This window comes from Esox lucius, chromosome 8 (genome assembly GCF_011004845.1).
Source record: "Esox lucius isolate fEsoLuc1 chromosome 8, fEsoLuc1.pri, whole genome shotgun sequence".
Lineage (NCBI taxonomy): Eukaryota > Metazoa > Chordata > Actinopteri > Esociformes > Esocidae > Esox > Esox lucius.
Window position 1 is genome coordinate 9548818 of NC_047576.1, and position 27921 is coordinate 9576738.

At 40.5% G+C, this 27921-nt stretch overlaps 3 protein-coding genes across 5 annotated transcripts; all 3 read left to right on the forward strand.

The window, feature by feature from the left end:
- LOC105011436 (cytochrome b-c1 complex subunit 6, mitochondrial) lies at nt 1-2065 on the forward strand. Its single transcript, NM_001311042.1, is given in 4 exon segments — nt 1-104; nt 328-360; nt 593-754; nt 1531-2065. Coding segments are annotated over 4 exon segments (273 nt in total). The 5' UTR covers nt 1-59; the 3' UTR covers nt 1564-2065.
- Nucleotides 2066-2634: 569 nt separating this feature from the next.
- On the forward strand, nt 2635-4090 carry ndufa7 (NADH:ubiquinone oxidoreductase subunit A7). The gene is made up of 4 exons (XM_010871446.4): nt 2635-2745; nt 2948-2997; nt 3195-3329; nt 3885-4090. Exons 1-4 carry the CDS (start codon nt 2641-2643, stop codon nt 3973-3975), a joined length of 381 nt encoding a protein of 126 aa, XP_010869748.1. The 5' UTR covers nt 2635-2640; the 3' UTR covers nt 3976-4090.
- A 1883-nt stretch (nt 4091-5973) lies between these two features.
- Nucleotides 5974-27336, forward strand: LOC105011434 (low-density lipoprotein receptor-related protein 8). Of its 3 annotated transcripts, none has more exons than XM_010871442.4 (15): nt 5974-6134; nt 6467-6601; nt 7931-8047; nt 9794-10165; nt 11186-11305; nt 11481-11606; nt 17292-17463; nt 17683-17898; nt 20024-20142; nt 21557-21696; nt 23164-23305; nt 23422-23541; nt 25672-25740; nt 26030-26187; nt 26579-27336. In XM_010871442.4, the coding sequence occupies exons 1-15, from the start codon at nt 6092-6094 to the stop codon at nt 26612-26614; spliced, it is 2085 nt and encodes a 694-aa protein (XP_010869744.2). In that variant the 5' UTR covers nt 5974-6091; the 3' UTR covers nt 26615-27336. The 3 variants fall into 3 exon arrangements, with proteins under 3 accessions (XP_010869744.2, XP_010869747.2, XP_010869746.2); XM_010871445.4 differs by having other exon boundaries at nt 6505-6601; XM_010871444.4 differs by lacking the exon at nt 5974-6134 and adding an exon at nt 6264-6369.
- The last annotated feature ends 585 nt before the right edge of the window (nt 27337-27921 follow it).

The window sequence follows — 27921 nt, forward strand, 5'->3', positions numbered from 1 at the left end:
AGCGTCAGATTATTGATGTGATCTGACAGTTGGGAAGACCAGGACAAGATCACCAAAACATGGTTTTTGAGGAGAAAATGATCCTGAACGGGGAACCCGAAGATGTAATACATCGATTCATCCATTTCAGTTTACTGTTTGGTTAAGTAATTTACGGGGACGTTTTTTAGGCGTAATGACACGAAATTGCTAACTTGCTGGTCCGTAAATAACAGTTACGTTAACAACGTTAGCTAATGGCTTGTTAGCTATAGCTGCTTAACATAACTATGCATATATAGCTACCAGTAGTGCCATCGAGTGGTTTAATATTGTTCTTTCTTTCAGGAAGAGGCAGAGGAAGAAGAACAAGATATGGTGGTATGTAATGTTCAACTTCACCTTAAACAGCTCTACAGCTATGTTAGCTTTTCTTGTTACGAAGGAAGTGCTTTGAAAATTGTCAAAATAAAAATGTGACCAAAAATGTAATAGGTCCCTTCGACTCACACTTAATAAACATTCGGGCTATTGGACAAACAGATTTGGAACTAGGATAAATGGATAGAGAATAAATCATTTATTCTCTGGTGCCCTGGTTCTTCTGTTTTAGGACCCCCTTGACGTTGTGCGGGAGAAGTGTGCACAGGCAGAGCACTGCGTCCACACCCGGGCGAAACTGGAGGACTGCGAGTCCAGAGTAGGCTCCAAGTCCGAAACCGCAGAGGACTGCACAGAGGAACTTTTCGACTTCCTCCACGCCCGGGACCACTGTGTATGTGAGATCTACACATACTGTCGCCGTCAGGGAACAATGGGTGTAAGGATGTCAGTGGCTCAAGTCTACTGAGACATCCTCTCCTTTTGTCGTCCCATTTAACTGTACTGTTATGAAAATGCAGAACAAGCAAATGGTTGAACCCATACTGGATGTTAGCTATCCAGATCCTTCACGTCACTGTAGATGGAGAGGATTCTGCTGAAAGACTTAGATTGTAAAATTGTTTAACCATTTATTTAGGAAGGGAGTCAGAATCAGTTGATAACAATAAAAAAGATCCTTGTTAAGTAAATGCCAATACAGTAGAGCTTCCAGAATAACTGTTACATTTCTCCATAAGTAGTAGCACAAGAACAAAATGACATTTAGCTTTAATGCATCACTGATGCAGAAAGAGTATTTTACAGATACAGTAGTTGTGTATAGTACCTTTACAAGATCTAATCAGGAGAAGGAATAGCCTTGTTAACACTGGGGTATTTATCACAACTAATGCATTAACTGGGCATGAACTGTGTAAACATTTGAATAACCGGATTGTGTAATATTCTCAGATTGTATTAGGAGTTTTAATGGTTTAGATTTAACTCTGCTAGCATGCTGCTACCTCAAGTTGCCAATTCATTGAAGATTTTAGTAGAGGAAGATAAAATTCTCAAATTTTGGATGAGATAATTAGCTACTTTTGGCAGATCAGAGTATAAATAATTTTGTTTGTAAATGTTTACAAATTGTGCAGTGACATTTGACGTTTAATTTCTGTCCCCCAGGTGGCACACAAAGTCTTCCATTCTGTCAAGTGAAGTCCCTCCAGCTCTCAGTGCTGTATACTGACGGTGGTCCAGTCAGATGTACCATGAGACCATATAACACGTGACCAGGACCTGGTTATGAAGGGTTCCTGTACGGATCTATGTTGTAATGTCATTGACTTATGTGAATGAATTGTAAATTAAGTGTTCAATCAGTGTTTTTGTTTAAATGTAGATGAATCGTTGATGTTTTAGTTAGGACGCATACATTTTAAGTGCATGTAGTCTTATTGTGGTGGTCTGAACAATAAACGGTGGTCATGGAGGTCTCACATTGCAAGCATTACAGTTGTGCACCATTGGTAAAGATGAGCAAAAGTGTCAAATCGAAACAGGTGATGAGCTACATCATAATTTTCCAATGTGAAATATATTGTTCCTTGTGATTCAAGCAAATCAACCAAAATTACTTTACTCAAATTATAGGTTTGTTATTGGAAAAGTGCCAATTTCCCCAACACAGTCTTATGTTGATAAAATAAAACCATAGGTTAAGAATTTGGTGGAATGTGTTTTGTAGACTTCCTCTAGCCAAAGTTTTAAAAATGTTGTTAGGATGGAGTGAAAGATACTGCACACAAGCCCTTCACAGGCTAGACGTTTCCTAACAAGCATGAACCAATCATTGAACCCAGTGGTTCTCAAACTTTTTAGATTAGATTCAACTTTATTGTCATTGAAGAGTATGAATACTGTACAATGAAATGCAGTTAGCATCTAACCAGAAGTGCAAATAGATTAAATTAAAGTATTAAGTAAAGTATGTGTTAGAAGTGGAATGTATAGATGTGCAATGAAGGCAAATACAATTCAAAATGGCAATTCTAAATGAGCAATTAAGGCAAATAGGGGAGGTCAGAAAGTTTACAAATGTATAAGTATTAAGTATATGTATGTGGAAGTGGGAATTTTATAGTTGTGTGATGATGCAGACTTTTTACACCGCTTACCACCTCAGTGGAAAATATTCCACTGATTGTATAGCCACTAAAGGGAAGCACCGCGTATCATGTACCTTATCATGTTCCACGTATAACGCTCCACGTCTGTAGGTGTCAGTAATGGGACATGAATGCGTTAGTTCTCCTTAAACGTAGAAGAAGTTTTCTGCCCTTGACAACAATGGCGACTGCAACAAAAATTATCCAGAGGCTCAGAAATATTTTATCGGGGGTAAGCTATACACATTGCGTTTCTATAGCAAGTACAATTGTTCTAAATAATTTCCAACTGCCTACATATTTGAAGAGTTCGCAGCCTGCCACACTAGCTAAGAACACAGATAATTTGTCCAATACAATACATCAACTTCACTCTCGGTTTGTAAATCGGGTTATGTTATTGTATTCTTATTGACGTGATGAAATGTTCACAGCATAATCTCCAAGCAAAGCTCCAATTGCGTTACGGTGAGATTTCTAAAAGGTGAGAATTCGTTATTCTGTATTTGCATGTTGGATAGCAAATAATCCCTTTACGCAAGAAGTCATCTGCCGGTATTGCACTCAATATTTACAACTAGATTGGTTGTGCTGTTAAGAAGGAACTGATTTATTGTACACTTTCAGTTTATAATTGCTGCGCAATTATTTGTTTCAATGTTTATATAATTTTTTGTCTAGGACCCAACCTCCCCCCAAACTTCCTGTTGGTCCCAGCCACAAGTTTGCCTTCAATTACTATAATAGCAGAGATGGTCGTAGAGAATCTGCACCGCCCACAATTGTGATGTCCAGTCAGAAGGCCTTGACTGCTGGGTGAGTGGGTCATAAAGAAAGGCTATGCCAGAGTGGGATGTGAACACTCTTGCCCAACCCCAAATGCACCCTGAAGCCCTACACCCTATGCACTCTGAACGGGTCTGACAGGTGTAAGCAGTCTGGTAATACCTCCACCTGGCCTTCTGATGTAAGATCCACCATATTACTTAAATCAGTCAACCACTCCCAGATCTTCTGTGCATAGAGGGTTGGGCGTAGGGCTCCATTTTTGGCTGGGCCTATGGCAGTTGGAAACCTGTCCTCCTCTGACGAGTCAGGTCAAAGTTGAGCGCATGCGCTTGACTGCTTGGTATGATCTGTGCAGAGGCAGTGTTATAGCAGTCACCAGTTGGATTACACTGCATTATTAGCTCTATGAAAAATGCTACGTGGACACATTCTTCTTTAAATGCTCTTAATAATCAAGCAATATACAGGATTTGTATTAGTCAATATTTTTGACAGTGATTTAGCTGGAGAATTTACTCTGTTGTATTTTAAAGTATTGTGAGGGATGTACCAACAGTAACATATGCTTTCATTCTTTTACAGCCAAGCTGTGGAGGGCCAAGCAAAGCATCCAGTAAGACCTGGAAATGTTCCCAAGGACCTCAAACTGTCCACAGACCAGCCATACCTCTGAACAACTACAAATTATATATCCTGACTTCAGACAGTAGAGCATAATGTTGTGATCCCTGTTGTTCAAATCCTGTAAAATATTGAAGAGTTAATAAATTATGTAATGTTTAAAAACCTTTTTATTTCTTATTCAAATAATTAGCATCTTTAATTAGTGATTAAATCATGCTTTTGTATACCTGATTAATATCTCCAAACTTGCTAATCATCATGAGTTGTTTTTATTCCTAAAGCTATGCCTAAACCCATTATGTATCTTCAGCAGTAGGCTTTATAACCGTTGCAAAATCCTCTGTGTGATGGCCACTTGGACACATGTCAATCCTTTTTTCACTGTCAATCTGTTTGAGATCACTAAGTCATAGAAATAACCAAACAAATGTTTTGATCTGTGTTAATATGCACCGACGTGAGAGCCAGGGAAATGTCATAAAATACATGTTTTAAGGAATTCTGTATTTTATTGGGATCACTTGGTTGCCACTGAGCTATGAGGGGGCGGGGCTTTCTTTGGGCGCTGGCTTGTCTGCACCAAGACCACTCTATCACGGTTTACAGCTCCAGTGTCTCTTGGACTACATCCTGTTCTTCCTACAAACGGTAGATTCCCACTGATTCTGTCATGCCACCTCTGGTCTCTTGGCTATGCCACCCCTGCAAGTGGCCAGCTGGCACTCAGCCCAGTCCGAGCTCAACTATGTCAGGGCACCACAATGGTGGAGAAGGTTTTCCTTAAATCAGAGTCATTGCCCATTTTCTGATAATTTGCCCATTTAGCTAAAATGACAAAACATTTGACTGTCCATACTTGTTAAGAAAACCCATCTGCGAACTGCTAAAACCCCTCTATCAATATAATTGTGGCCAAATGTCTCAGTTTAACCCTTTATTACACCCAATGTTGTGTTTTTGTAACTCCTACAAAAACATCACCAGCTCTGCCTCAAACTGTTGGTTCCTCAAAGGTAGAAACAAATAGTTCAAGTAATGCACACATTATGCTTGTGTAGGGAACCACTATGGTCTCAGGCACAGCGCCAGGTTATTAACGTTTTGTAGGAAACTGATGCCACAAGAATGAGACCAAAACACAGTAAACATCTCTCATGGTTGCAAGCCATGCTTGTTTTCTCACGTAGCATTTCCACTTGAGCAGTATTCAAACCCTGATCTTTCAGTGACGCAGCTAACTGCGGGGCAGTGACTTTACTGCTGTGCCATTCAGGACACCTGGGTGCTTGTTTATTAGCGATTAGTATGCATAACAATGAAAGCAATGCAGTACAGACAAAGAGTACGTTAGCCTCATTATTTCCAAAATCTGTGTTTAATTAAACCTTTCCAAAACATTTGTGCACATGCACTACCAGAGTGCTCTGTGACTGGCCTTTCGTCTACATTTGTCTATTAAGACGTGACTTTTTTAAAGTCACTTCAAATTTTTCATTTTAAATATCTATACATTTTCCCATGGAACCCCCAACCACAAATTTGACCCCCACAATGTCAGAATGGCCACTACACCACTGCATAGATGAGGTTTGTGCTGCAGACACTGTCCAGTGACACTGTCATGTCTATTGTATTGAAGACAGTCATTCTCATACTCTCTTCGATTTAGGATGAATATCTTAAAATTTGAAAAAGCTATTTCAAAAGGAAACGTTAAAATATTCTCAAAAATCCTGTGCTTCATTATTTATTAAAAATCTAAGTTGACGCTCTTAAATAATGTAATGGGGAGTATATGAATGTGATTTGGGACGAATATCTTAAAATTTGAAAAAGTTATTTCAAAAGGAATGGCTCCATAGGCTACCTTTCCGTGCTGCTGGATTCCTTCTGTTGTAACGACCACATGGACTGCGAAGATTACATAAAATGTACCGAAGGGCAACGTATCAATGCAACTAGTCTCAGAGTCGGCTGCCGCCGGATTCTGACTTTTTTCGACAATTCGTGGCAGTGGGAAGCTATTTAAGTCATCGCATGCAAGCGAACACCAAGGACTTGGTCTGTTCAGAACACTAACGTTTTGAACACAGCTACTCAGCATTACGTCATTCCCATGCGCGTCTGACTGCACAATTGAGGACAGCGTGGAGCACCTTGGTAGAATGCTTCTTCTAACTCTGTTGTTAACTTTCCATCTTTTTTGGGGTAAGATAATCATGACGGTTACATATTTTCACGTTGGCTTATCATGTTGCGTTGATGTCACTTGTAATGTTCGCTACCGTGCAAAGAGGTGCAAGGTATTGAAGTCGATTGCGTCGCATCTTTTTTATGACGTGTCGACTCGTTTGCTAACACAGCCGCACATGGTAGCGCATGTTATAGTTATGAAAATACCAGTTGTCAAATGTTTGACGGGTATTCTCACAGCTAGCCCGCAGTAAGTAATTCAAAGTTTATTTAGACACTTTGAGATTTTATTTTCACATCCCGCCAGCTGTACAGTGGGTCACCTCTAAGCATTTCTCAATTTGCAGGCACTCGAGTTAATTCTGCCCCGCCTACCTGTACGCAGACCCAGTTCATGTGCAGAAACGGGCGGTGCATCCCCGACCTTTGGGTGTGTAATGGGGACAGAGACTGCGAGGATGGCAGTGATGAAGTCCACTGCAGTAAGTGACCGCAGATATGTTTTTCCTTGGTCAAAGTTCAGTAAATCATATAATGGGATACAGTATCTCCCAACACAGTTTGCAGTTAAACACTGTAGTCTGTTCTCAAAAGATTTTTCAATGTCAATATAGCTTCGCATTTGTTTCTCTCATTGAGAAACCCCCCCAAAACACCTGAGACCTCTGAGGGAATAACACCTTTGTTTAAAGCAATGTCATTTGTCTTGAGCTATCTGTGAGCTTCTTGTTTGGTCTCTTCTGTGTTTTTCTTTTCTATTTGTTTTTAATAATTGAACCTAAACTATGTGTAACTATGTATAGGCAGGGCCCAGCTGTTAAAGCGACCTTGGTCTCTGTCTGTTTTCCTTGTTTAATGGTTTAATTATAGCACAGGACATTCAGGGGTGGACGCTGTTATAAACGTCAATACTCAAAATCAGGTATTGTCAATCCTAATGTTAAAAAAAAGAAAAGAGAATAACATGCTGCCTGATCCAACCAAACACCCTGCCCCCAAGCAAGTCACTTCAATGAAGGTCTATTTTAAAATTGAATGCCAGATATGTTTAAATCAAAATTATTTTGTTGCTCAGAAAATACCAAATTCTTTCTAAACGTAGAGCGTTTGCCAATTCACAGGCATAATGTGGGACCTCTAACTTTATTTTTATATATTTATGTTTTTGTTGAAATTAGGCTCTGGGAAAGAAACTGGCGTTGGTGTCTGGTCAGTCTTTCTAGTAACTCAGACTTGCAGGATGGAGTATCTTTAGATGATTGCGGATCAGCCACTCCACAGGTTAGGGCGTAGGGCAAAGATGGAAAGCAGTGTGTCCTTGGAAGCTTAACACTTATCACACATGGGAGAGCTGTCTGGGATTGTTTTGGATATTAGTTTGTGGTAATTTAACCTTCTTTGGAGCAATTATTCTCACTGATCAGTCTTTGGGCCACAAATTACTTTTGTTTGAGCTAAAACATTAAGGAAATCATATGTTTGCCACATGTAAATGTAAATGAGTGCAAGTTAATTTTTAACTGGATTTGTTCCTTAACGCCAACTGCTAATCATTCTAGCCTGAGCGCAAACCCTCATTATGGCATTTGGTTATATCAGTGGGGAAATGTGTGTGTTGGATCACCTGTGTCATTGTGTGATACCGCCACCAAATGGGAGAGAACTGACCTTAGAATTGTTTTTATCTTGAATTACTGTGTACTAAAATATGATCAAGATCAAATGTAAATAAAGTTTTGATATGTCAATTTCATGTGATATGACAGTTATGTAGTTTGTGCAAAGAGCCTTCAATTTTGGCTGTGTTTTAGGGAAGCAGACATGCCCAGGGTTTATGTGTAAAGACGGCGGCTGCATTGCCCAGAGCGCCCTTTGTGATGACATCATGGATTGCCGCGACGGCTCTGATGAGTTATCAGAAAACTGTGGTAAGGGTTATGGAACAGGGGGATGTAATGCCAACTGGCTTGGACACAAATGAAGTATGGAAAGAACTGCTCCATACATCTGTGAAGTATGTAGTGCTCATTTTAATCCGGCCAATTTGCCCCGTCAAATCGCATCATTTTAAATCCAGTTGGCCACATTAAGCTGAGCCTATTGACAAATCTGAAAGTTGTTCTAAATTCTAAATGGATTAAAGTGTAAAACAGACCTGAAAATACAGGCTTAGAAAAGAGAAATGCATACACGTCATTAGGTTCAGCAGAGATGTGTTATTACAAAACTGACAGACTGAAGGCTGTTTAATTAGTTAATAAGTAATGTTTAGTTGTGCAAGATGTGTATAATATTTGTGACAGGGTAATGTGTAGTGTGTTTCATGTTGTTTTGATTTGTCTTGTACAGCATTTTTTTGTACAGCAGTACTGTGTCTTAAAAATAAGTCACCTCTAGCAATGTCCCTTTCTGTGTTTCACCAAAAAGTTGCTTAGTTTAGTGCCTCACATCTGTACATGAATTGGAATTGGCAGATTTGGGCACTGTTGGAATGCAGTGGTTTTGTGGACATTGCATACATTATATATATTAGGTCTAGCTTTACTATTCACACTGCTGTAAGCAGAGACATTTTAGGATATACAGTATCTCACAAAAGTGTGTACACCCCTCACATTTTTGCAAATATTTGATTATCTTTTCATGTGACAACACTGAAGAAATGACACTTTGCTACAATGTAAAGTAGTGAGTGTACAGCTTGTATAACAGTGTACATTTGCTGTCCCCTCAAAATAACACAACTCACAGCCATTAATGTCTAAAATGCTGGCAACAAAAGTGAGTGCACTCCTAAGTGAAAATGTCCACATTGGGCCCAAAGTGTCAATATTTTGTGTGGCCACCATTATTTTCCAGCACTGCCTTAAGCATTTTGGGCATGGAGTTCACCAGAGCTTCATAGGTTGCCACTGGAGACCTCACGGAGCTGGTGGATGTTAGAGGCCTTGCGCTCCTCCACCTTCCGTTTGAGGATGCCCCACAGATCCTCAATTGGATTTAGGTCTGGACACATTTTTGGCCAGTCCATCACCTTTACCCTCAGCTTCTTTAGCAACGCAGTGGTTGTCTTGGTGTGTTTGGGGTCATTATCATGTTGGAATACTGCCCTGTGTCCCAGTCTCTGAAGGGAGGGGATCATGCTTTGCGTCAGTATGTCACAGTACATGTTGGCACCTCCAGGAGTACTCAATTTTGTTGCCAGCGGTTTAGACATTAATGGCTGTGTTGAGTTATTTTGAGGGGACAGCAAATTGACACTGTTATACAAGTTTTACACTCACTACTTTACATTGTAGCATAATGTCATTTCTTCAGTGTTGTCACATGAAAAGATATAATCAAATATTTGCAAAAATGTGAGGGGTGTACCCACTTTTGTGAGATACTGTACATTTAAAAAGGGTTTGGATTGACAGTCATTTTGAACTTCAGCAATGCATAAGCCAGCCAAACACCTGGTAGTCAAAAAGATCACATCACCTTTCCATGTCAATAAAATGAATGCCATATGCAGTTGATTATAAATCGTGAATGCAGTTTGAAAAAACTCCAGAAATATTAGCCTGTTTGGATCAGATGTTACTTTTTGCCAACTGCATGATGTCATACTGCTGATTTGATTCCACCAATAACCCTGATGACTAATCTGTGGATTTTCATTTCCCCTCCAGGTTTACGTCAATGTAAGAAGGATGAATTTTCCTGCTCCGACAGGCGTTGTTTATCCCTCCGCTTCCGCTGCGACGGCAGTGACGACTGTGGGGACGGCAGTGACGAGGCCTCCTGTCAGGACTGCGCGGCTGACTGGTTTCCATGTGAGCCGGCAGGGATGTGTGTTCCCAGGGCTAAGCTGTGTGATGGAAGACCTGACTGCCCTCTTGGGCAGGACGAGGGCGCTGACTTGTGTCCCTCTAGCCCACCCACGAGCCCTCGCACCTGTGCCGGCTTTGAGTTCAGCTGTGGGGATGGCCAGTGTATTCCACACTCCTGGAGGTGTGACCACTCGACTGACTGTGCTGACAACAGTGATGAGGACAACTGTGGTGAGAACCGCTGTTGATTTCTTACAAATATATCTGCATTGACCGGCAGACAGACGCCTGCACAATGCAGACAGACGCCTGCACAATGCAGACAGACGCCTGCACAATGCAGACAGACGCCTGCACAATGCAGACAGACGCCTGCACAATGCAGACAGACGCCTGCACAATGCAGACAGACGCCTGCACAATGCAGACAGACGCCTGCACAATGCAGACAGACGCCTGCACAATGCAGACAGACGCCTGCACAATGCAGACAGACGCCTGCACAATGCAGACAGACGCCTGCACAATGCAGACAGACGCCTGCACAATGCAGACAGACGCCTGCACAATGCAGACAGACGCCTGCACAATGCAGACAGACGCCTGCACAATGCAGACAGACGCCTGCACAATGCAGACAGACGCCTGCACAATGCAGACAGACGCCTGCACAATGCAGACAGACGCCTGCACAATGCAGACAGACGCCTGCACAATGCAGACAGACGCCTGCACAATGCAGACAGACGCCTGCACAATGCAGACAGACGCCTGCACAATGCAGACAGACGCCTGCACAATGCAGACAGACGCCTGCACAATGCAGACAGACGCCTGCACAATGCAGACAGGCGACCAAATGTCCTGTGTAATTTAAAAATAAACCAGCAGAGGGCAGAATAACTTCACTCCATGTTTTAAACCATTTCATTGGTTGGACTCGATTACCTGACGCAACATTTTCCGAGACATATTGAACATGACTTGAGTGGCTAGTTTTTGGTGTTTATTTTTTTTAAAAGAAGATATTTATGATTTGTACACAAAGAAGCTCTTCACGTCAGCACTGTACTCCCTGTCAGCTGCAGAGTGTCAGCTTCCGCTTTGCATTTGTTGTATTTAAAAACAATTCTGACAAGGGAACTTAAAAAAAAAAAAAAGTCTTTATGTGCATTCTGAAGGCGTAGACCATTTTACTGAGCTATATTGGTGTGCTGTTCCCTCATTGACCCTGTGTCTCTCCTGTTCTAGGTCAGAATGAGTGTCTGGTGAATAACGGCGGCTGTTCTCACCTCTGTGTGGACCTGGCGATGGGCTTCCTCTGTGACTGCCCTGCTGGCATGCGGCTGGTGCATGACGTCCAGTGTGAGGGTGAGTCTCGTGGTCACTGGTCATACCTGCACGCTGCCATGAATGTGGTCATTTCTCTATTTTTGACACTTCTGACACATCTGACAAATTAAACATTCAGTGTGAGAGGTAGACGTACGTGATTTCCTCTCCGTGCAAAAAACGTGCAAAATTTGCACTCTTTTTTTTTTCGTAGAAACCGACCTGTGCCTTGATACTGACGTTTGCAGTCAGCTATGTAAACATGTCAACGGAACTTTCCAATGTGGATGCCATGAGGGCTACCTAATGAGTCCAAGGACAGGGGAGTGCAAGGCGAAAGGTAAGGTCCAATTCTTCTAATTGTGTAAGCCATGAAACGTAGCATATCAGTGTTAACATGTTTGCTCAGGCCCTCTGAAATGGTTTATGTATACTATGACGTACAACAATTGTTCGGGTAAACGGGTCTGTTTGATTTCAGATCAGACGTGTTTTTGTTGGTAACATATCATGCAGTGCTAGTAACACAGAACCGTGCCCTTTCCAAATATCATTTTGTTTATTGTACACTGCAAGTATCCCTTTGTACATTATTTTTTACCCAACCGCTCCCTCACCACCAACAGAGACACGCGAACGACAGAGCTTTTGTTTACTCAGCAATGTGACAAATAGTGGTTCCTCTCACATTGCATAGAACTGCTGCCAATTTAGAACTGTTTACCTTACAGTTGTGCTCAAAAGTTTGCATGCCTTTGGAGAATTGGTAATATATGTACCGTTTGTAAAGAGAACATGAGTGAGCAGGCAAAACACTTGTTTTATATTCAAATGTAGTTTATAACAGAATGGCACAATTATAAAACAAAATATGTCACCAAAGAAAAAAATAAACTGACCTGTTCACAAGTCTGCATACCCTTAGTTCTTAATACTGCGTATTGCCCCCTTTAACATCAGTGACAGCGTGCAGTCTTTTGTAATAGTTGTCTATGAGGCCCTGAATTACTGCAGCTGGTATAGTTGCCCATTTGACCTGGCAAAATGCCTCCAGGTCATGCAAAATCTTTGGTCCTCTTGTATGAACCGCACGTCTGAGATCTCCCCAGAGTGGCTCGATGATATTAAGGTCAGGAAACTGATGGCCACTCCAGAACCATCACCTTTTTCTGCTGTAACCACTGTAGAGTCAACTTAGCCTTGTGCGTAGGGTCATTGTCATGCTGGAAAATCCAAGAGCATCCCATGCACCGCTTTCGTACAGAAGAATGCAAATTGTGTATTGTGTATTTTCACAAGATCCCCTGTGCCTTTAGAGCTTACACTCCCCCAAAAACATCAGTGAGCCACCACCATGCTTCACAGTGGGGATGGTATTCTGTTCACTATAGGCCTTGTTGACCCCACTCCAAACCAAGCGCTTATAGTTTTGACCATAAAGCTCTGTTTTGGTCTCATCCCTCCAAATTCCAGTGTGCCAGAGGCTGTGAGACGTGTCAAGGTGTTGTCAGGCATATTGAAACGGGCTTTTTTGAGGCATTGGTGAAACAACCACACCATCTTTTTCCAGAGCCGCCTGTATTTCTCCTGAGGTTACCTGTGGGTTTTTCTTTGTTTCCCAAACAGTTCTACTGTCAGTTTTGGCTGTAATCTTTCTTGGTCTACCTGACCTTGGCTTGGTATCAAGAGATCCCCAAATGTTCTTCTACTTAAGTGATTGAACAGTACTGACTGGCATTTGCAAGGCTTTGGATGTCTTTTTATATCCTTTTCATCTTTATAAAGTTCCATTACCTTGTTACGCAGGTCTTTTGACAGTTCTTTTCTGCTCCCCATGGCTCAGTATCTAGCCTGCTCAATCCATCCACGTGAGCGCTAACAAACTCATTGACTATTTATACACAGACACTAATTGCAATTTAAAAAGCCACAGGTGTGGGAAATTCACCTTTAATTGCTTTTTTCAAGTGTGTGTCACCTTGTGTGTCTGTAACAAGGCCAAACATTCAAGGGTATGTAAACTTTTGATCAGGGCCATTTGGGTGAGTTCTATTATTCTGATTTTAAAAAGGAGCCAAACCACTGTGATAATAAATTGCTTCTTATGGTCACTATTCTTAAATAAAAGACTGATCATGCAAAAGAGCTGTCATATTTTCAAAATCAATGAAACATTTTCACAATTTCTACCAGGGTATGCAAGCTTATGAGCACCGCTGTATATGATATGAAGTTACAGTTTGTATGTCCGTGACCATGAAGCAGTGTTTTTTTTGCAATTAAAAGTAATCCACTTCCCCTGTTTTAGGATATGGCAATTACATCAGCCAGAATAACAATTAAAGTGCATTGTTCCTTAACACCATGCAGTAGATATAAAGTAGTACTGCAGTAGTACTGCAGGAAGCCTAGGGGTTAGAGAGTCTGATTAGTAACTGAATGGTGGCCAGATTAATTCCCAGAGACCGCAAGGAGAAAAATCCGTAGTTCAGTTCCGCGACCAAGGTGCCAAACCCAACTTGCTCCCTGCTTGTTGCTGTATATAGGAATGTGTTTTCAGTAAATTTTCCTGGTAAAATATTGGTTAAAAAGTCAGGGATACGCAATAAAATGCATACTTGCTGTTAAAGGTTTTGTGGATACAGTAGGTCCGAACACGGTTATCCAAGATCCGATCTGGTATTCGACTGGGGATCTCATCATCTATGGTACATAGTATCTCTGTATGCAAGGGACATGGCTGAAAACCAATATTTGATGGCCTTGATCTTCGGGCCCTCAGGCTGGACTGCATTTAAAACGGACACGATTCTGTAGTGGAAATCACTGCACAGGCTCAGGAACACTTCTGAAAACTATTCTGTGAACGCGGTTTGCCGCTGCAAAAAACTCTACCATGCAAAGAAGAAACCAGATATAAACAAGATCCAGAAACGCTGCCACCTTCTCTGGGCCCAAGCTCATTTATGATGGACTGAAGCGAAGTGGAAAAATGTCCTGTGGTCTGACAAATCAGAATTTGATATTATTTTGGGAATCATGAACGCCGCACCGTCGGGCTAAAAAGGAAAGGACCATCCGCCTTGTTATTAGCGCACAGTTCAAAAGTCAAAATCCGTGATGGTATGGGGGTGCATTAGTGCAAATGGCATGGTTGACTTGACCATCTGTGAAGGCACCATTAATGCTGAACAATATATATGCAGGTTTTGGAGCAACATATGATGCCGTCCAGACAATGTCTTTTTCAGGGAAGGCCTTGCTTATTTCAGCAAGACAATGCCAAAACACATTCTCCACATATTACAACAGCATCTCCAAAAATATGACAAAGGCGACCCCAAACTGTTGAGCAGCTGAAATCCTATATCAAGCAAGAATGGTTCAAAAACTCAGTTCTAAGCGCTTACAGAGTGTTGTTAAAAGAACAGGAGATGCTAACTGTAATAACCATGCCCCTGTCCCAACTTTTTTTAAATGGGTTGCTGGCATCAGATTCAAAATGGGCTTGTATTTTTCCAAAAACAATAACATTTCTCTGGTTCTGCATTTGATGTGTAGTCTTTGTACTATTTTCATAAAATAAAGGCATTCAATAATTTGCACATCATTGCGTTCTGTTTTTATTCACATTTTATGCAGCATCCCAACTTTTTGGGAAACAGGGTTGTATAAAAAGCATGTTTAACTTTAATGTTCCCTGTGAGACAAGTTAAAACAATTTGCGAGACTTGCATGTGAATAATCAGGCATTTGTTTCTTTGGATACATTTTGTTCTGATACTGATCCAACACAATTCAGATCTGATCATCCCTAAAATAAATAAATGTTTTTGTAAAATAGTGCATTGTTATATGGTTTGACTCCGTACTCTTTGGATTTACTTAGACATTTTACTGATTTAAGCTTTTTGGGATCTTTAGCTGTTCAAGGGGAAAAAAGGTCCAGAAATGTTTGATCAGCAGCCTTGTCAAAAATGTTAAAAGAACAGCAACAGTGAGAGTAAAGTGAGGGGGAGATGGACATGAGGAGGATCATGGTACCATTGGATCCAGGTTACCACTGGACCAAGGCTCCGTACACTGCCTTTAACTTCTGATTATTTGAAATGATGCCATGTAGCTTTTTATCAGAAGAATAGGATCAGTTATGATACTGCAGAAGCAGGGCGCATTATCAGTATATTGCTTCTGTGTAAAACAACTTGTATTTTAACAACCCATTTTGTATTTAATGTGTAATCTTTATTGTTATCATTTGGACTATTGTTATCTGTATTGGACTATTCTAACTCTTTGTATATGGGTTTATGGGAATCTGTCTGTCTGCCTTGTCCTGCCTTCAGCTTGTTCAAAATGCAGCTGCTAGGTTTTTAACTGGTACAAAAAATAGGGCATCACTCCTGTACTGGCCTCTCTCCACTGGCTTACTGTTAAATATAGGATTGATTTTTAAGGTTATTTAATTTTTATACCCTACATGGATCAGCATCCTTCCATATTTGAGACCTCCATATCGTCAGTAATCTTCCTCAAGGACTCTTATGTCGTCCAACAAACTGCTTTTGTGCGTTCCACGGTCACATCTGAAGTTTAAAGGAGATTGTGCATTTGCTGTTGCTGCTCCACAGTTGTGGAACAGCCTAACTTTTATATATTAGGTCCTCTACTAATAGCAACGTTTTTAAATCCCACCTTAAGACCCATCTTCTTTTTCTTTAGTATTTGATTCTGCAAATGGGTAGGAAGTTCTGTTTGTTTGTCATGTCCTATAAATGTTTAGTTGGCTATATGTTTTGACTATTCAGCACTGGTTGACATAAGTTATTTTTAAATATGCTTTATAAATGCATTTGACTGACTTTATGCTGTCTTAGCAAGAATCACACACATATCAGCTTGTCTTCCAGTTATCAGGCAAAACCGCACATTTGACTGCCCGTCTGCCAGTTGTCATGTAATTAGGATCTTTAGGCTGGGCTGGCTTACGCCATTCACCATTAAAACATTTCTGGTCCACGCTGTCTGTCTGTAGGTGGGTTTTCTTTTCTTATGACGCCTGGAACCATGTCATTGTTCCTCTGTGTTGTGTGGCATGCTCATCCAAGAGCCGGAACTGCTTACTGGAAATGCTCCTCCCTTTCGCACGTGTTCTGAGAGGCAAAGATTTCCTGCTATATCTTAAAACGATGGAACTACATTGTGCAAGATCTTTCCTCAGTTGTTGTTGGGGTCTGAGCCCAATTCTGGTCTGGTGATTGGAACCTGGAAAGTTGTAAAATTTTGCCACGCAATTAGTGACTCTTGACCTACTTCGAGTTACAATTATTGACCTTAGACTATGGATTGTGGCCATTTGAGCTTAAAATTATTCAATAAAATGTTGACAGAAATAGCTTTTGCTTTACATAATGTAGCCTTTGTGTGGTTTTAATTGCAGACCTGCATTCAATGAGACCTTTACATTGTTTAAAATAAAGTGTCAAACCCTAATGCAAAAACAGTTTTAAATTATGTGCTCTATGATACAGTAAACACTTTACAAAAGACAATTAATTATTATTTCAGCAGGGCTAATACTGTTGGTGTGAAGGCTACCCTGTGTTATTGCATATTTAAGCTTCTCAAATTGCTGCACAGCCACTCTTAAGTCCTAAACCGCTTTTTTTGTTCTCCTGAAATCTGGAAAAGTAGATATGTTTGAGGGTAGGAAATAATAACCCCTAACTGACTACTGGTTCTCTAAATAGTAGATGACAACATAGACAAATGTGCTCTTTGTGCTCTAATCTGAAAAATATCTGAAAAGCACATCTGTCTGGTAGGAAGACTAGTGCCAATAGCCTTCTACTCCAGTGTACTGTGGTTCTGCCCAGTCCTGCAAGTGCCTTTTACACACACGCACTGCATCTCCTGCCACAGGCATTTTTTTTTTTTTTTTATGTCTCTTTTGTAAATGTGCTTGTTAATGTCTTTGTCTCAGTGCTTGGTGAGCGGATGGGACTGATTTGCGTGTGTTTTGCAGGTACCGTTGCGCAGTTAGTGTTCAGCAGTTCCGGGGGGGTACGGCGTGTCAACGCTGCTGGAATGGAGTACAGGGAGGTTGATGCCCACCTGCAGGGGCCAGGCCCTTTGGCAGTCCTTACTGCAGATCGCTCGCTCTTCTGGGCAAGGCCTGGACAAGGCTCTATTTACAGGTACCTTAGAGCTAGAACCCAAACCGAACGAGTCCGGTTTATCAAAAGGTTGTGTTGTGGCTTTGCCATGTCACCTGGGTGCTGGGAAGACACTTTCTGATTGGAGGCCTTTATTAAAATTACTATCTTTATTAATGTTGACCACAGCGCTTTTGCTAATTAAAATAGGCTTAGACTTAAGTTTCCATAGTGTGTTTATCTGTCCTGTATGTCCTGTAGGATCTCGATGGATGGGGAGACCCGGGAGTCTGTCCTGCTGTTAAAAGGCCTTGGTTCTGTCCTGGGCATGGCTGTGGACTGGATCCATAAGCTGCTCTACTGGACCAACACAAACACTCACTCGGTCAACGTGGCCCGACTGGATGGTTCTGCCGGCCGCCTCCTGATTGGAGGACTGGCCAAGCCCACTGCGGTTGCTGTGCAACCATTGTTGGGGTAAGTGGAATTGGAGGATCTCCATGTTTGTGCTCTGGTTTTATTTAAACTCATTGGCCCTCATTTATCATTCTTGTGTAGAAACGGGCGTATATGTTGGAGTAAGAATTTGCTTACACTCCTCTCACCGCCTGATTTATGAAGCTGTGCGTACCTTTAAAATCCAGGTGTACGCAATACCTGCCCTTGATAAATGCCGCGGCTGAAAACGATCGTCATTAGAATAACACGCCCCTATATATTCAAGTCTCCGCTTCCCCCACGCCCTCATTTTACGCCATGAACACACGGAAGACGGCAAAAAAGAGAAACTTCTCTGACGTGGAGATTGAGACGATCACCAGGGAGGTAGAAAGAAAGAAAATTGTTTCATTTGGCAGTTTAAAAAGCGGAATGAAAGATGATGTGATGTGGAGTACCATTCATTCACATTAATAATTGCATGACAATTTGTAATATTCGTCTTATTATTTCATGATATTTATTATCAATGACGTTTATTGTTATTTAGAAGAAGAATGTCGTTATTATTATTTCTATTATTATTTAAAAGAAGAAGAATGTCATTTTTATTATTTTGTCAGTCTGAATTATATTTTGGTAATTTAAAGCCTTTTATTGCTGAACCCAGTCCATGCGCAACTGCCGGGCCTAACCCTGAAATGTCATGTAAAGCGCACAGGCTCGCATCTGAAGGAATACATATAAGTCAAATGCTTTGGTAAAGTCTCACAAATGAAACCTTGAAGTCCATGTTGCACAAAAATAAACACTGAAGTTTGTAATTATGTTGTTGTTTTTTTTACAGTGGGTCATAATATATCATATCTTTTAGTTTGTCAGTGCGTTAGGATTTTTTTTTCTGCGCATTTCCGCACTAACTCAAAACGTGCGTACACCACCTCCTGAGCTGGCGTAGGATTTGAGTGCCGTACGCCAACGTCCATATTGATAAATCTCAAAGTCACCGTGGTTTTGGGTGTACGCCAGGTGTACGCTGGAAATTTGGTGTACGCACTTTTGATAAATGAGGGCCATTGTGCTTTTAAAAAGCCTCCGTGGGTTTATACTTAGTGATAGTGTAACATTTAAATAAAATCTGATTTTCATTTACAAAACATTTACAGTAATGTCTCATCCGAATCACCTTTATTGGCTAAGTAAATGTACACAATTGTCCTTCGTATCCTAGTGCTGGTAGATAACACATATAGGGCCAGAATACGCAGATATACAGTATCTCACACATATACAGTACACCCCTCACATTTCTGTGAATATATGATCTTTTCATGTGACAACTTTGAAGAAATTACACTTAGCTACAATGTAAAGTAGTGAGTGTACAGCTTGTATAACAGTGTATATTTGCTGTCCCCTCAAAATAACACAACGCATAGCCGTTAATGTCTAAACTGCTGGCAACAAAAGTGAGTACACACCCCTGGTCGTCGTTTGGGTGTGTTTGGGGTTGTTATCATGTTGGAATACTGCCCTGTGTCCCAGTCTCTGAAGGGAGGGGGATCAGGCTTTGCGTCTGTATGTCACAGTACATGTTGGCATTCATGGTTCCCTCAATGAACTGTAGCTCCCCAGTGCCGGCAGTACTCATGCAGCCCCAGACCATGACACTCCCACCGCCATGATTGACTGTAGGCAAGCAACCCACTATCGTCCTTTGGCATACATATAACACGGGTTCACACTTCACAATTTCGTGCTATGCATACGCTGAAGTCCTTTTTTGTGTGCAGTTGAGACGCGATCTCCCATGAATAAGTATGGTGAATAAAATCGTTTCATTGACACGCACCAACATGTTGTCATTCATGGTTCCCTCAATGGATTGTAGCTCCCCAGTGTCGGCAGCACTCATGCAGCCCCAGACCATGACACTCCCACCAGCAAATATACACGGTTATACAAGCTGTACACTCACTACTTTACATTGTGGCAAAGTGTCATTTCTTCAGTGTTGTCACATGAAAAGATACAACCAAATATTTACAAAGATTTTAGGGGTGTACTCACTTTTGTGAGATACTGTATGTGTGGAATAATATTAATATATGTTTCACTGGAAGTTAAGGTCCAGTGTAGTCATGGAGAGCTCCTGTGTCCTCAGGTTCCTGTTCTGGGCAGAAAGTGGAAGCTCTTCAAAGATTGGACGTGCTGGCCTGGATGGACAAGCCCGGCTGCCACTTATCACCACAGCTATATGGAATCCAGTCGCCATCTCTCTGGGTAAGTTCAGTCGTCTTTCATAAATGTCTGATGCACAAATTACACTAAACAACATTAGTTTATGACAAAGATTGGTTTTGTAAAAACATTGACTTTGTTCCTAAATAGTACTTCTCAAATACGATTACAGTTTTCCTCAATCGCTTTGGCTCATTTTTCATTTTGCACTTAACATTCTCTAAACTAAGTGCATATCACAACTGTTTCATGGGACATCACAAATCTATGGCATGTCTGCAAAATGTAGTAACTCACCAAAACATATTAAATTCATGCTTCAAAACCTAGTTGTTTGGTCAGTAAATTGGCCAATACCACCAAAATGAAAAGTTATTTTGTCATCGTGTGAGCCGTACAGGTCAAAAAGTTTAGATAATTTTTCACCATGGCAGTCCAACCTGGAAATGTTTGTTTTATCCAAATGCTTTTATGCTTTTTTGTTGACACTGACTCCTCCTTACTGTACTACACAAGAATGTCAGTTTTGTCAGGCTGAATGCTATTGTGTATCACACTGAGGTTTTTAGATAATTTCAACAGTAGGTAAAAGTCTACTGGGAAAAGTTGATACTGTACAATACTGTAGTACACAGAAAGGGTATGCACATTTGTATGTGTAAAGTAAAATTTTTTTGTTGCATGTGAACATAATTCAGTCTTATATAGTGAGCCTGAAAATTCCCCACAAAATGATATCCATGAAAACAAAGAACTGCAACCCCAATGAATAAACCTGCAGTAGTTCTGTAAAAAAACAAAACAATGAATTGCACCTTCTCATGGTACATAACACTACAAGTTCCCAGGTGGACATCCTGTTGCTCTTGTTGGTTTGGCAAGAGATCGTCCACATCATATCTAATGTTTTCCCTTGCGATGCACAGAGGGAAAAATCTCCTGGAGATTCCTATTTCATTACTATGTCACCTTGCAGGTAATTTGCCAATTTCGCAGACATCACAAACATTCCATGTCATTGATATGTATGGAATATACACATATGTATGAGAGACTTTGATAATTGAATGGGTCGTTTTGCATGTGATGGCTCACACAATGAAAGAATGTTTAGAAGTTGTGAAGAGTGATAATTTCACTGAGAATCAACTCATCAGTTTGGATCAGCAAACCATGTGCATGTAGGTATTGTGCCTATTGTAGACTATTTTACTTACTCTTTTGCACACGTGTGAAAATGTGCAGTTTGCTTGAATAAGAAATTAAAATCTGGTGTGAGCAAGAAACAAACTGTTCAGAGATTTGGACTTATTGTTTCGGAAAAAAAGTATTCTCATTCGAGAATTAAGCCAAAACAATTGAGAAAAAATTTAACTCTTCCTTCATCTCATTAATAACACTAAAAAGTCTCTGACAGGAATTGTGCAATGGAATAACATGTGTTTGTTTTCTGCAGACATGCCCCGGGAACTCCTGTATTGGGTCGACTCAGGGCTGCGCACCATCTCGAGAGTTGGGTTCGACGGGAAACATCGCAAGGTGGTGGTGGAGTCTAATGGATACCTGGACAGGCCCTTGGGGTTGGCAGTATTTGAGGTATTGAAAAGGGAGGACTGTTGAATAGGGAAAAATGAAAGACTTGTCATTACCATAATGTGGTTTACACCTCATCAAGCGCAGACTGACATGGTGCATGTTCTGTTAAAGAACCCAGACCCTGTTCTATTTGGGCATGAATTCTCACACACACGTTTGATAGAACCCAATTGTCCATCCACTTCGTTGCTTACAGAATGTATGAAATGGGCCAGTTTTGTTGTGATTGGCTCAGTAATTCAACCATAATTAGTCAGGCCATGCAGTTGTATTCAAAGTAAGGAATGTTTTTGTGATGTAAATCCTAGTTCGCATCATTACATTTTTGTGGATAGTATTTCAATGGTTGCTTGACCTGTTCTGAAGAACACATTCATGTACAATAGTTGAAATACAAATCCTACTTTCGGTCGTCTAACTGATTGTTATGCACAAATCTCTAGAACTGGTTTCCCGAGCTTTACTGAGTGCATGTTGAAAGTCTACACAAGCTCCTTGCACAAGCTCCTTGTCGGTCTAATGTTTCCAAATAGCAACGTTCCGATACTGGTCAGGTGTTTAAATGGCTGTGCTGACATAATTTCATAAGGAGTTGAATAAAAAGTGTGTTATCTTCAACCTGCAGGTGATGTGAAGGTGAAATTTGTTAAGACCATTATTGAGAATTGGACATCACAAGGTTGGGATAGAAGAAATAAATGGGAGTAAATATTGGTTGCAAATAAAGCAAGGAGGCAGTGAAGCAAAACCAGATCTCTATCCTTAAAGGCAAACACCCGATGCATTGTGCTAATAGGATTAACGTATATAGAGGGAACTGTATCATGGCTCAAAATGAGGATGGTGACTGTATAAGGGTTTTGGAATGACAGTCCCTGGGTCAAGGATTTGAGTCAGGGTGCCCCACTAAATTTTAACAATTTTGTAACGAGTATAACTGTCCTAACGATCTAGCCAGTTAAAGATATCAAAGTTATTTGCAGTCATCTTGGCCAACAGACTAGCCGCCTAAATAACCTAGCCCGCTAACTAAATCTAGCCAGCTAACCTAGCCAGGGTCCGGCATAGATTAATAACCCCAGAGCTTTTCAACTCACAATGTTATTTCAAGCAGAAACCTGAATCCAGCATCCAGGAGTTTAAAATAAGGAACAGAGACTTAAAAACATCTGCAGCCCATTGTTGTTTGGAGTCTGGAGTTACCTCAAAGAGTATCTCAGCGCTTTAGAACAAGACAGAAAATGGTAAGGTTTAGAAAAATGCTGTACTTTCTACTGAAAATTACCTGTGTTGTACAGTAGGTCACCAAGTTGTGGCTAGAGTTGAGTGACAAACTCTATAACCACCCTTCTTTACCCACCCTTTTACTGCCTTGTATCAAACTACACTATAGGAGGGTATTCTGGATGTTGTTTCTATAGTAGTAGTATTGTGGATGTCACTGTTTACACTGCCTTTTTCCCCCAGGGCCATGTTTACTGGAGTGAACAGGCCACAAAGACCATCTGTAGTGCTAGCAAGCACAATGGCAGCCTCTTAAGAGTCATCCTTCCTAATGTTGCTTCCCCAGGCAGCTTGGTTTTTGTTCACCCAGTTCTTCAACCAAAAGGTATTTATTTGTTGGCTCATTGTTGAGTGTTTGTCAATGAGCCCAAGCTACAAAGGCTTAGAATTAGCCCTTTTTGGGTCATTGAGTTCACTGATTTATTTGGCTGATGTTTCTAGGCACTGCAGTGTGTGGAAATGATGGCAGAGTTTGTCCATATGAGTGTGTGCCTGACCTTTTCTCTGGAACAAGCTCTCCCAGCTTCTCCTGCGTTACTCCTACAGGGGGTAGCAATGATGGTGAGTATTTAAGTGTAATGAAAGGTACTTATTATCTTAAAGGATATGCATTTACATGTACACTTGAGTCACTAACCAGATGTACTTACCCAGAACTACTTCTGTAATGAATGCATACATTTTCTTACTAGTTTAAACCGGCCCCCATGGTAATATAAACCACAACCCTGGCATTGCAAGTGTCATGTTCTTACCAAAGAGATCAACACAGGACCATTCCATAGGAATTTATATTTCCCCCCAAAATCTGCAAGCCCTTCCAAGTCATCCCAAGATTCTTTTTTTAGAATAGAAATGACTTAGATTATGACCTAATGAATTATTATTGTGAAATTAAATTACACTTTCTGAAGGCACTGTATATGTAGACCCGTTCACCTTTTCCACATTTTGTTGGTATAGACTTAATTTATAATTGATCGATTGTAATATTTTTGCCGTCAAACTATTCAGTGTTTGTTTGAGGAAAAACCAAACCATGAAGTTCAAGACCTACGTATTGTGTCTTACATATTGTCGAGGCATAGATCTGTGGAAGGTTACAAAAAATTGCCAAAGCACTGAAAGTTTCCAGGAGCACAATATGAAATGGCAGACATTTTTAACCCTTCAGGAATCTTAGTGCTGGCTGTTCAGCCAGACAAATGAACTGTTTAGAATATAGAACCAAATGGAGATGGGAGTACCTGCCAGGACAACAATCTCCGCAGAACTCCATCAATCTGGTCTTTATGGTAGGGTGGTTAGACAGAAGCCACTCCCAAGTAAAAGGCATATGACCATCTTTTATTTTGACCCAAGTCCCCATGGTTAAGCTGACTTATTAACCAAGGGATACAACGTGCAATCTTTATTTATTAACTGGAATTCCTATTGATTAATTATTATTCATTATAAAATTTGTAACATTAGGTTAATGCAACCCTTTTGGTGGCTTTAAAAAAAAAAAGTACATTGTGCATCCAATTATTCTTTAGCAAAATTCACACTCGAGACACACGTGTAAAATGTGCCAGACTACAGCAATTTGTTGCCCAATCTTACTTCCCTCCCTGGACCTTATAGACCATCCCAGCTGCTAGTTATCTAACTTCATATGTGTGCCCTGTACTCCTGGCCTTTCTGAACCAAATCTCATGACTGGTCCTTAATAGGGCAACTAGATGCCCAATCTATTTTATTTGTTATAATGCTCTCAATTCAGTTTATACATTTTTTTTTTTAAACAATGGCACACAGATTAAGACTAAGAGCAAAATGTGGAGACACTGTGGAGAAAGGGTCTTAATTTTTGCCGAAGGCACTGAATATAAATCCTTAGCTCTGGTACAAACCATCCCCTTCAAAAGCACACACCAAGTTAATCTGTGTTTAACTTTAATGATTGACATGAACTTTTCATTGACATGAAGTTTTTGTAGTTTTACAATGCAGTGTGTGGTCTTGAAGCTGTCCACCTACACATCCCGAGGAACTTGACAACCGTTTTGTTAACAAGAATTGTCAAATATTGAGAAATCTGGGTGTGCAATGTTGGTAGAGACCTATCCCAACGTAACTGTAATTCTTGCCTAATGCACCTCCACAAAGTATTTATTCAAGGGTGGAGTACAGTGTGTAGATAGTGGATAGAAAGTAATCGTAATAAAAATGAATGAATCTGAGCCACTGACACGTGTAAAAAGATCAATGGGCTGTAGACTTTGTGCCGGCACTGTACCCCAGTGACTAATTTCTAAATGGTGTGACACTAGATCTAATAAGCAGAGACTTGTAACATCCCAAAGGACCCGTCTACAGAACCAGTAGTGTAGCAGCTAATGAGCCTCAGGGAGGGGAGGCTGAGTGAAAAAATAACATCACAGGAGAACAGCAACAGTGTTCTGACTTGTGCTATTGTTGTCTTGTACAAAAAAACTGAACAAAAAAACCTGTCAATACAGTACTTTGACCTTTATTGATTTATAATAATATAATTAATTGTTTCTAGTTTAAATAATTGTTTTTTGGGAAATGTCATCAGGTGTGCAATAACTTAACTTTAATGAAAATATGTTCATAAGTAATTATTTGGTATTATTCATGCAGTTAAGTGATTGCAGATTTGTTTTTGTTTTTCTTCAAATATAGTGATTTTTCACAACAGTTCGGCCCCGGCACGCTCTGAAACAACTTATGCTGGACTCAGTTTGCTAATAGGTGGGTTTGGTATGATATTTGAGAATCGGTCCATTGTATTAAGATCTCAGATCGTTTGCTAATGTAATCTAGAGAACCGTACTGGGGATGGAATATGCTAAATGTATAGAAAGATATTTGTTTGAAAAGCTGCACTGTACCCTCACAGATATACAACTGTGCTGTAAAAGTCCCCCTAAGGCGCTTCAGTCTTGATGTCCAAAGGTGGTAATTGACAGGTGTGTGCATATAGTGTGTGTGTATATATACAAAGCATATATTCCAAATAATCGTTCTGTTTTGTGCCCAGTGGCCCTGAGTGTGCTTTTAGCGGGGGTGGCATTGTGGTGGTGGAGGCAGGAATTAAGGCCCTCCAGGACACCCACCCTCCAAAACCTCTCCATGAAAGAGTCCCAAGACCCCCTTATCCAGGCACCAGCCATGGGCCCGGAGACTTGTTCTGTCAAGGTATGCTCTGCCGATGAACAGGATGAGTTAGCGAGCTTGTTCACATCAGTGACATGGGGTACATTTTCCTAAGTGTAATGTCCAGTCGGGGGCCCTTGTATTGTAGTTTGAATGTGGAAAGGATTTAAAAAAATAATGTATTAACATCAAGCAGCGTCCTTCATTCATTTTCAGTGGAATTTTAACCAAGTAGAGTTATACCCATTTCAAAGGTAAAAAATAAATCATTTGAAGACTTAAGGTGTCCTTTAATAAATAAAAGATGAATTAAATTAATGAGATTTACTCCAAGTATCCTGGACTCATCCTTCCTGATAGACTGCCATCTGTTAAAAGGATTAAGTGGTGAATGTGATCTCCATGCTTAGCGTGCTGTCATCTCCTCTCTTAGGATACTCTGCTTAAGCTGGACCTGGACTGCGACTGATTGTCCCTTGCGTAAGCAGGGCAGGTGTTCAGCGGTGCTCCTGCTGCCACTCTTCCTGGTGCCAGCAGGCCTTGGATTCTCCTCCGGTCATCTGGCAAAAGGGGGTGGGAGGAGGAGAGGAAGCTTCTTACTGCACATCCCCATGGTGACCTAGTGTTCTCCTGGGACCTAATTTAACCTTGATGTTGATTTTGACTTGTAGCCATTTAAGGCCTGGATCAAATCCACTGAAGGCTGCACAAGTTGACTCGAAGATGACTTCCTCAACTTGATTGATCCCCGCCTTAGTGGTCATTTTGCATATGAATGACACTTGAGCCGGTGTCCAGTCTGTTTCAGATACTGTGCCCGTAATTCGTACACTTGAATGTCTTTTTGCACTCACTCGACGGCTGTATGGTACACATTATGAGCGTTTGCATTATATATCCATATCTTTATGTACATTGTTGATTCACACAGAACATGAATCACTCCATTTGACGTGATTTATGCAAAAATGCTGAACTATCAAATAGTATTGTATGCAATGCATTGTGGTTGATTCGTCAAGAATTATAAGAATATTTTAAGATGTTTTGCGATCAGCTGAAGTTAAGTATTTTCACTGTAACCTCTAAGGGGGTATATAATGTGGCTCTAACAGTGAAAAGCACTGATTCCACACTAATCTACTTCTGGGGTGCCTTGATATATATGATATATTATACATGATTTAGTGCTGGTTTCACAGACACTGATTAAGCCTAGTCTATAACTAAAAAGTTCAATAGAAAATGCCATTGAGCTTGTTTTTTTTCTAGACCAGGTTTAATCTGTGTCTGTGAAAACAGCCCTTAATGACCTTTCAGGTGGTTTAATGTTGATGTATTTATTTTTGTCAGGGTAAATGGCCTTGTCAGTAAAAAATTTGTGAAATCCTTATTTTCTGGTGTAATACAGCATGTTGTGTAGATTTATTTTCCTAGTTTAAAGGTTTAAATTATGGAGGATGACCTGTGTTATTTATTTTGAAGAGCAGTTTTATGGCCAATGTTTTTCAGGTTTTTTTGTAGTCTTCATTTGAAAAGAGAAATAGAATAAAATGTTTTCTGCATATTCATGGGATGATTGAATTTACTAATATGCATGTTTGAGTTTCAATAAGGCTTCTCTTCCCTGACAAGTTTTTATTGGGTTCTACAATCATAAATTGAATGTGAAATTGCTTTGTACAGGAAGTTGAAAACCATTTTGAGTTTACATTTTTAATTAGTTCTGAGGAAAAATAATTACACAATGCAGGTACTCAGACTGTTTAACTTACT

Excerpts from the sequence above, each read along its gene's own strand:
- ndufa7 (XM_010871446.4), top strand. The coding sequence starts at position 2,641 with ATGAATGCGTTAGTTCTCCTTAAACGTAGAAGAAGTTTTCTGCCCTTG. Across the intron at positions 2,746-2,947 it reads TCAGAAATATTTTATCGGGG|CATAATCTCCAAGCAAAGCT; the intron begins GTAAGCTATACA and ends AAATGTTCACAG. Across the intron at positions 3,330-3,884 it reads CAGAAGGCCTTGACTGCTGG|CCAAGCTGTGGAGGGCCAAG; the intron begins GTGAGTGGGTCA and ends ATTCTTTTACAG.
- LOC105011434 (XM_010871442.4), top strand. The coding sequence starts at position 6,092 with ATGCTTCTTCTAACTCTGTTGTTAACTTTCCATCTTTTTTGGG. Across the intron at positions 11,607-17,291 it reads AGGGGAGTGCAAGGCGAAAG|GTACCGTTGCGCAGTTAGTG; the intron begins GTAAGGTCCAAT and ends TGTGTTTTGCAG. Across the intron at positions 20,143-21,556 it reads TCCAGTCGCCATCTCTCTGG|ACATGCCCCGGGAACTCCTG; the intron begins GTAAGTTCAGTC and ends TGTTTTCTGCAG.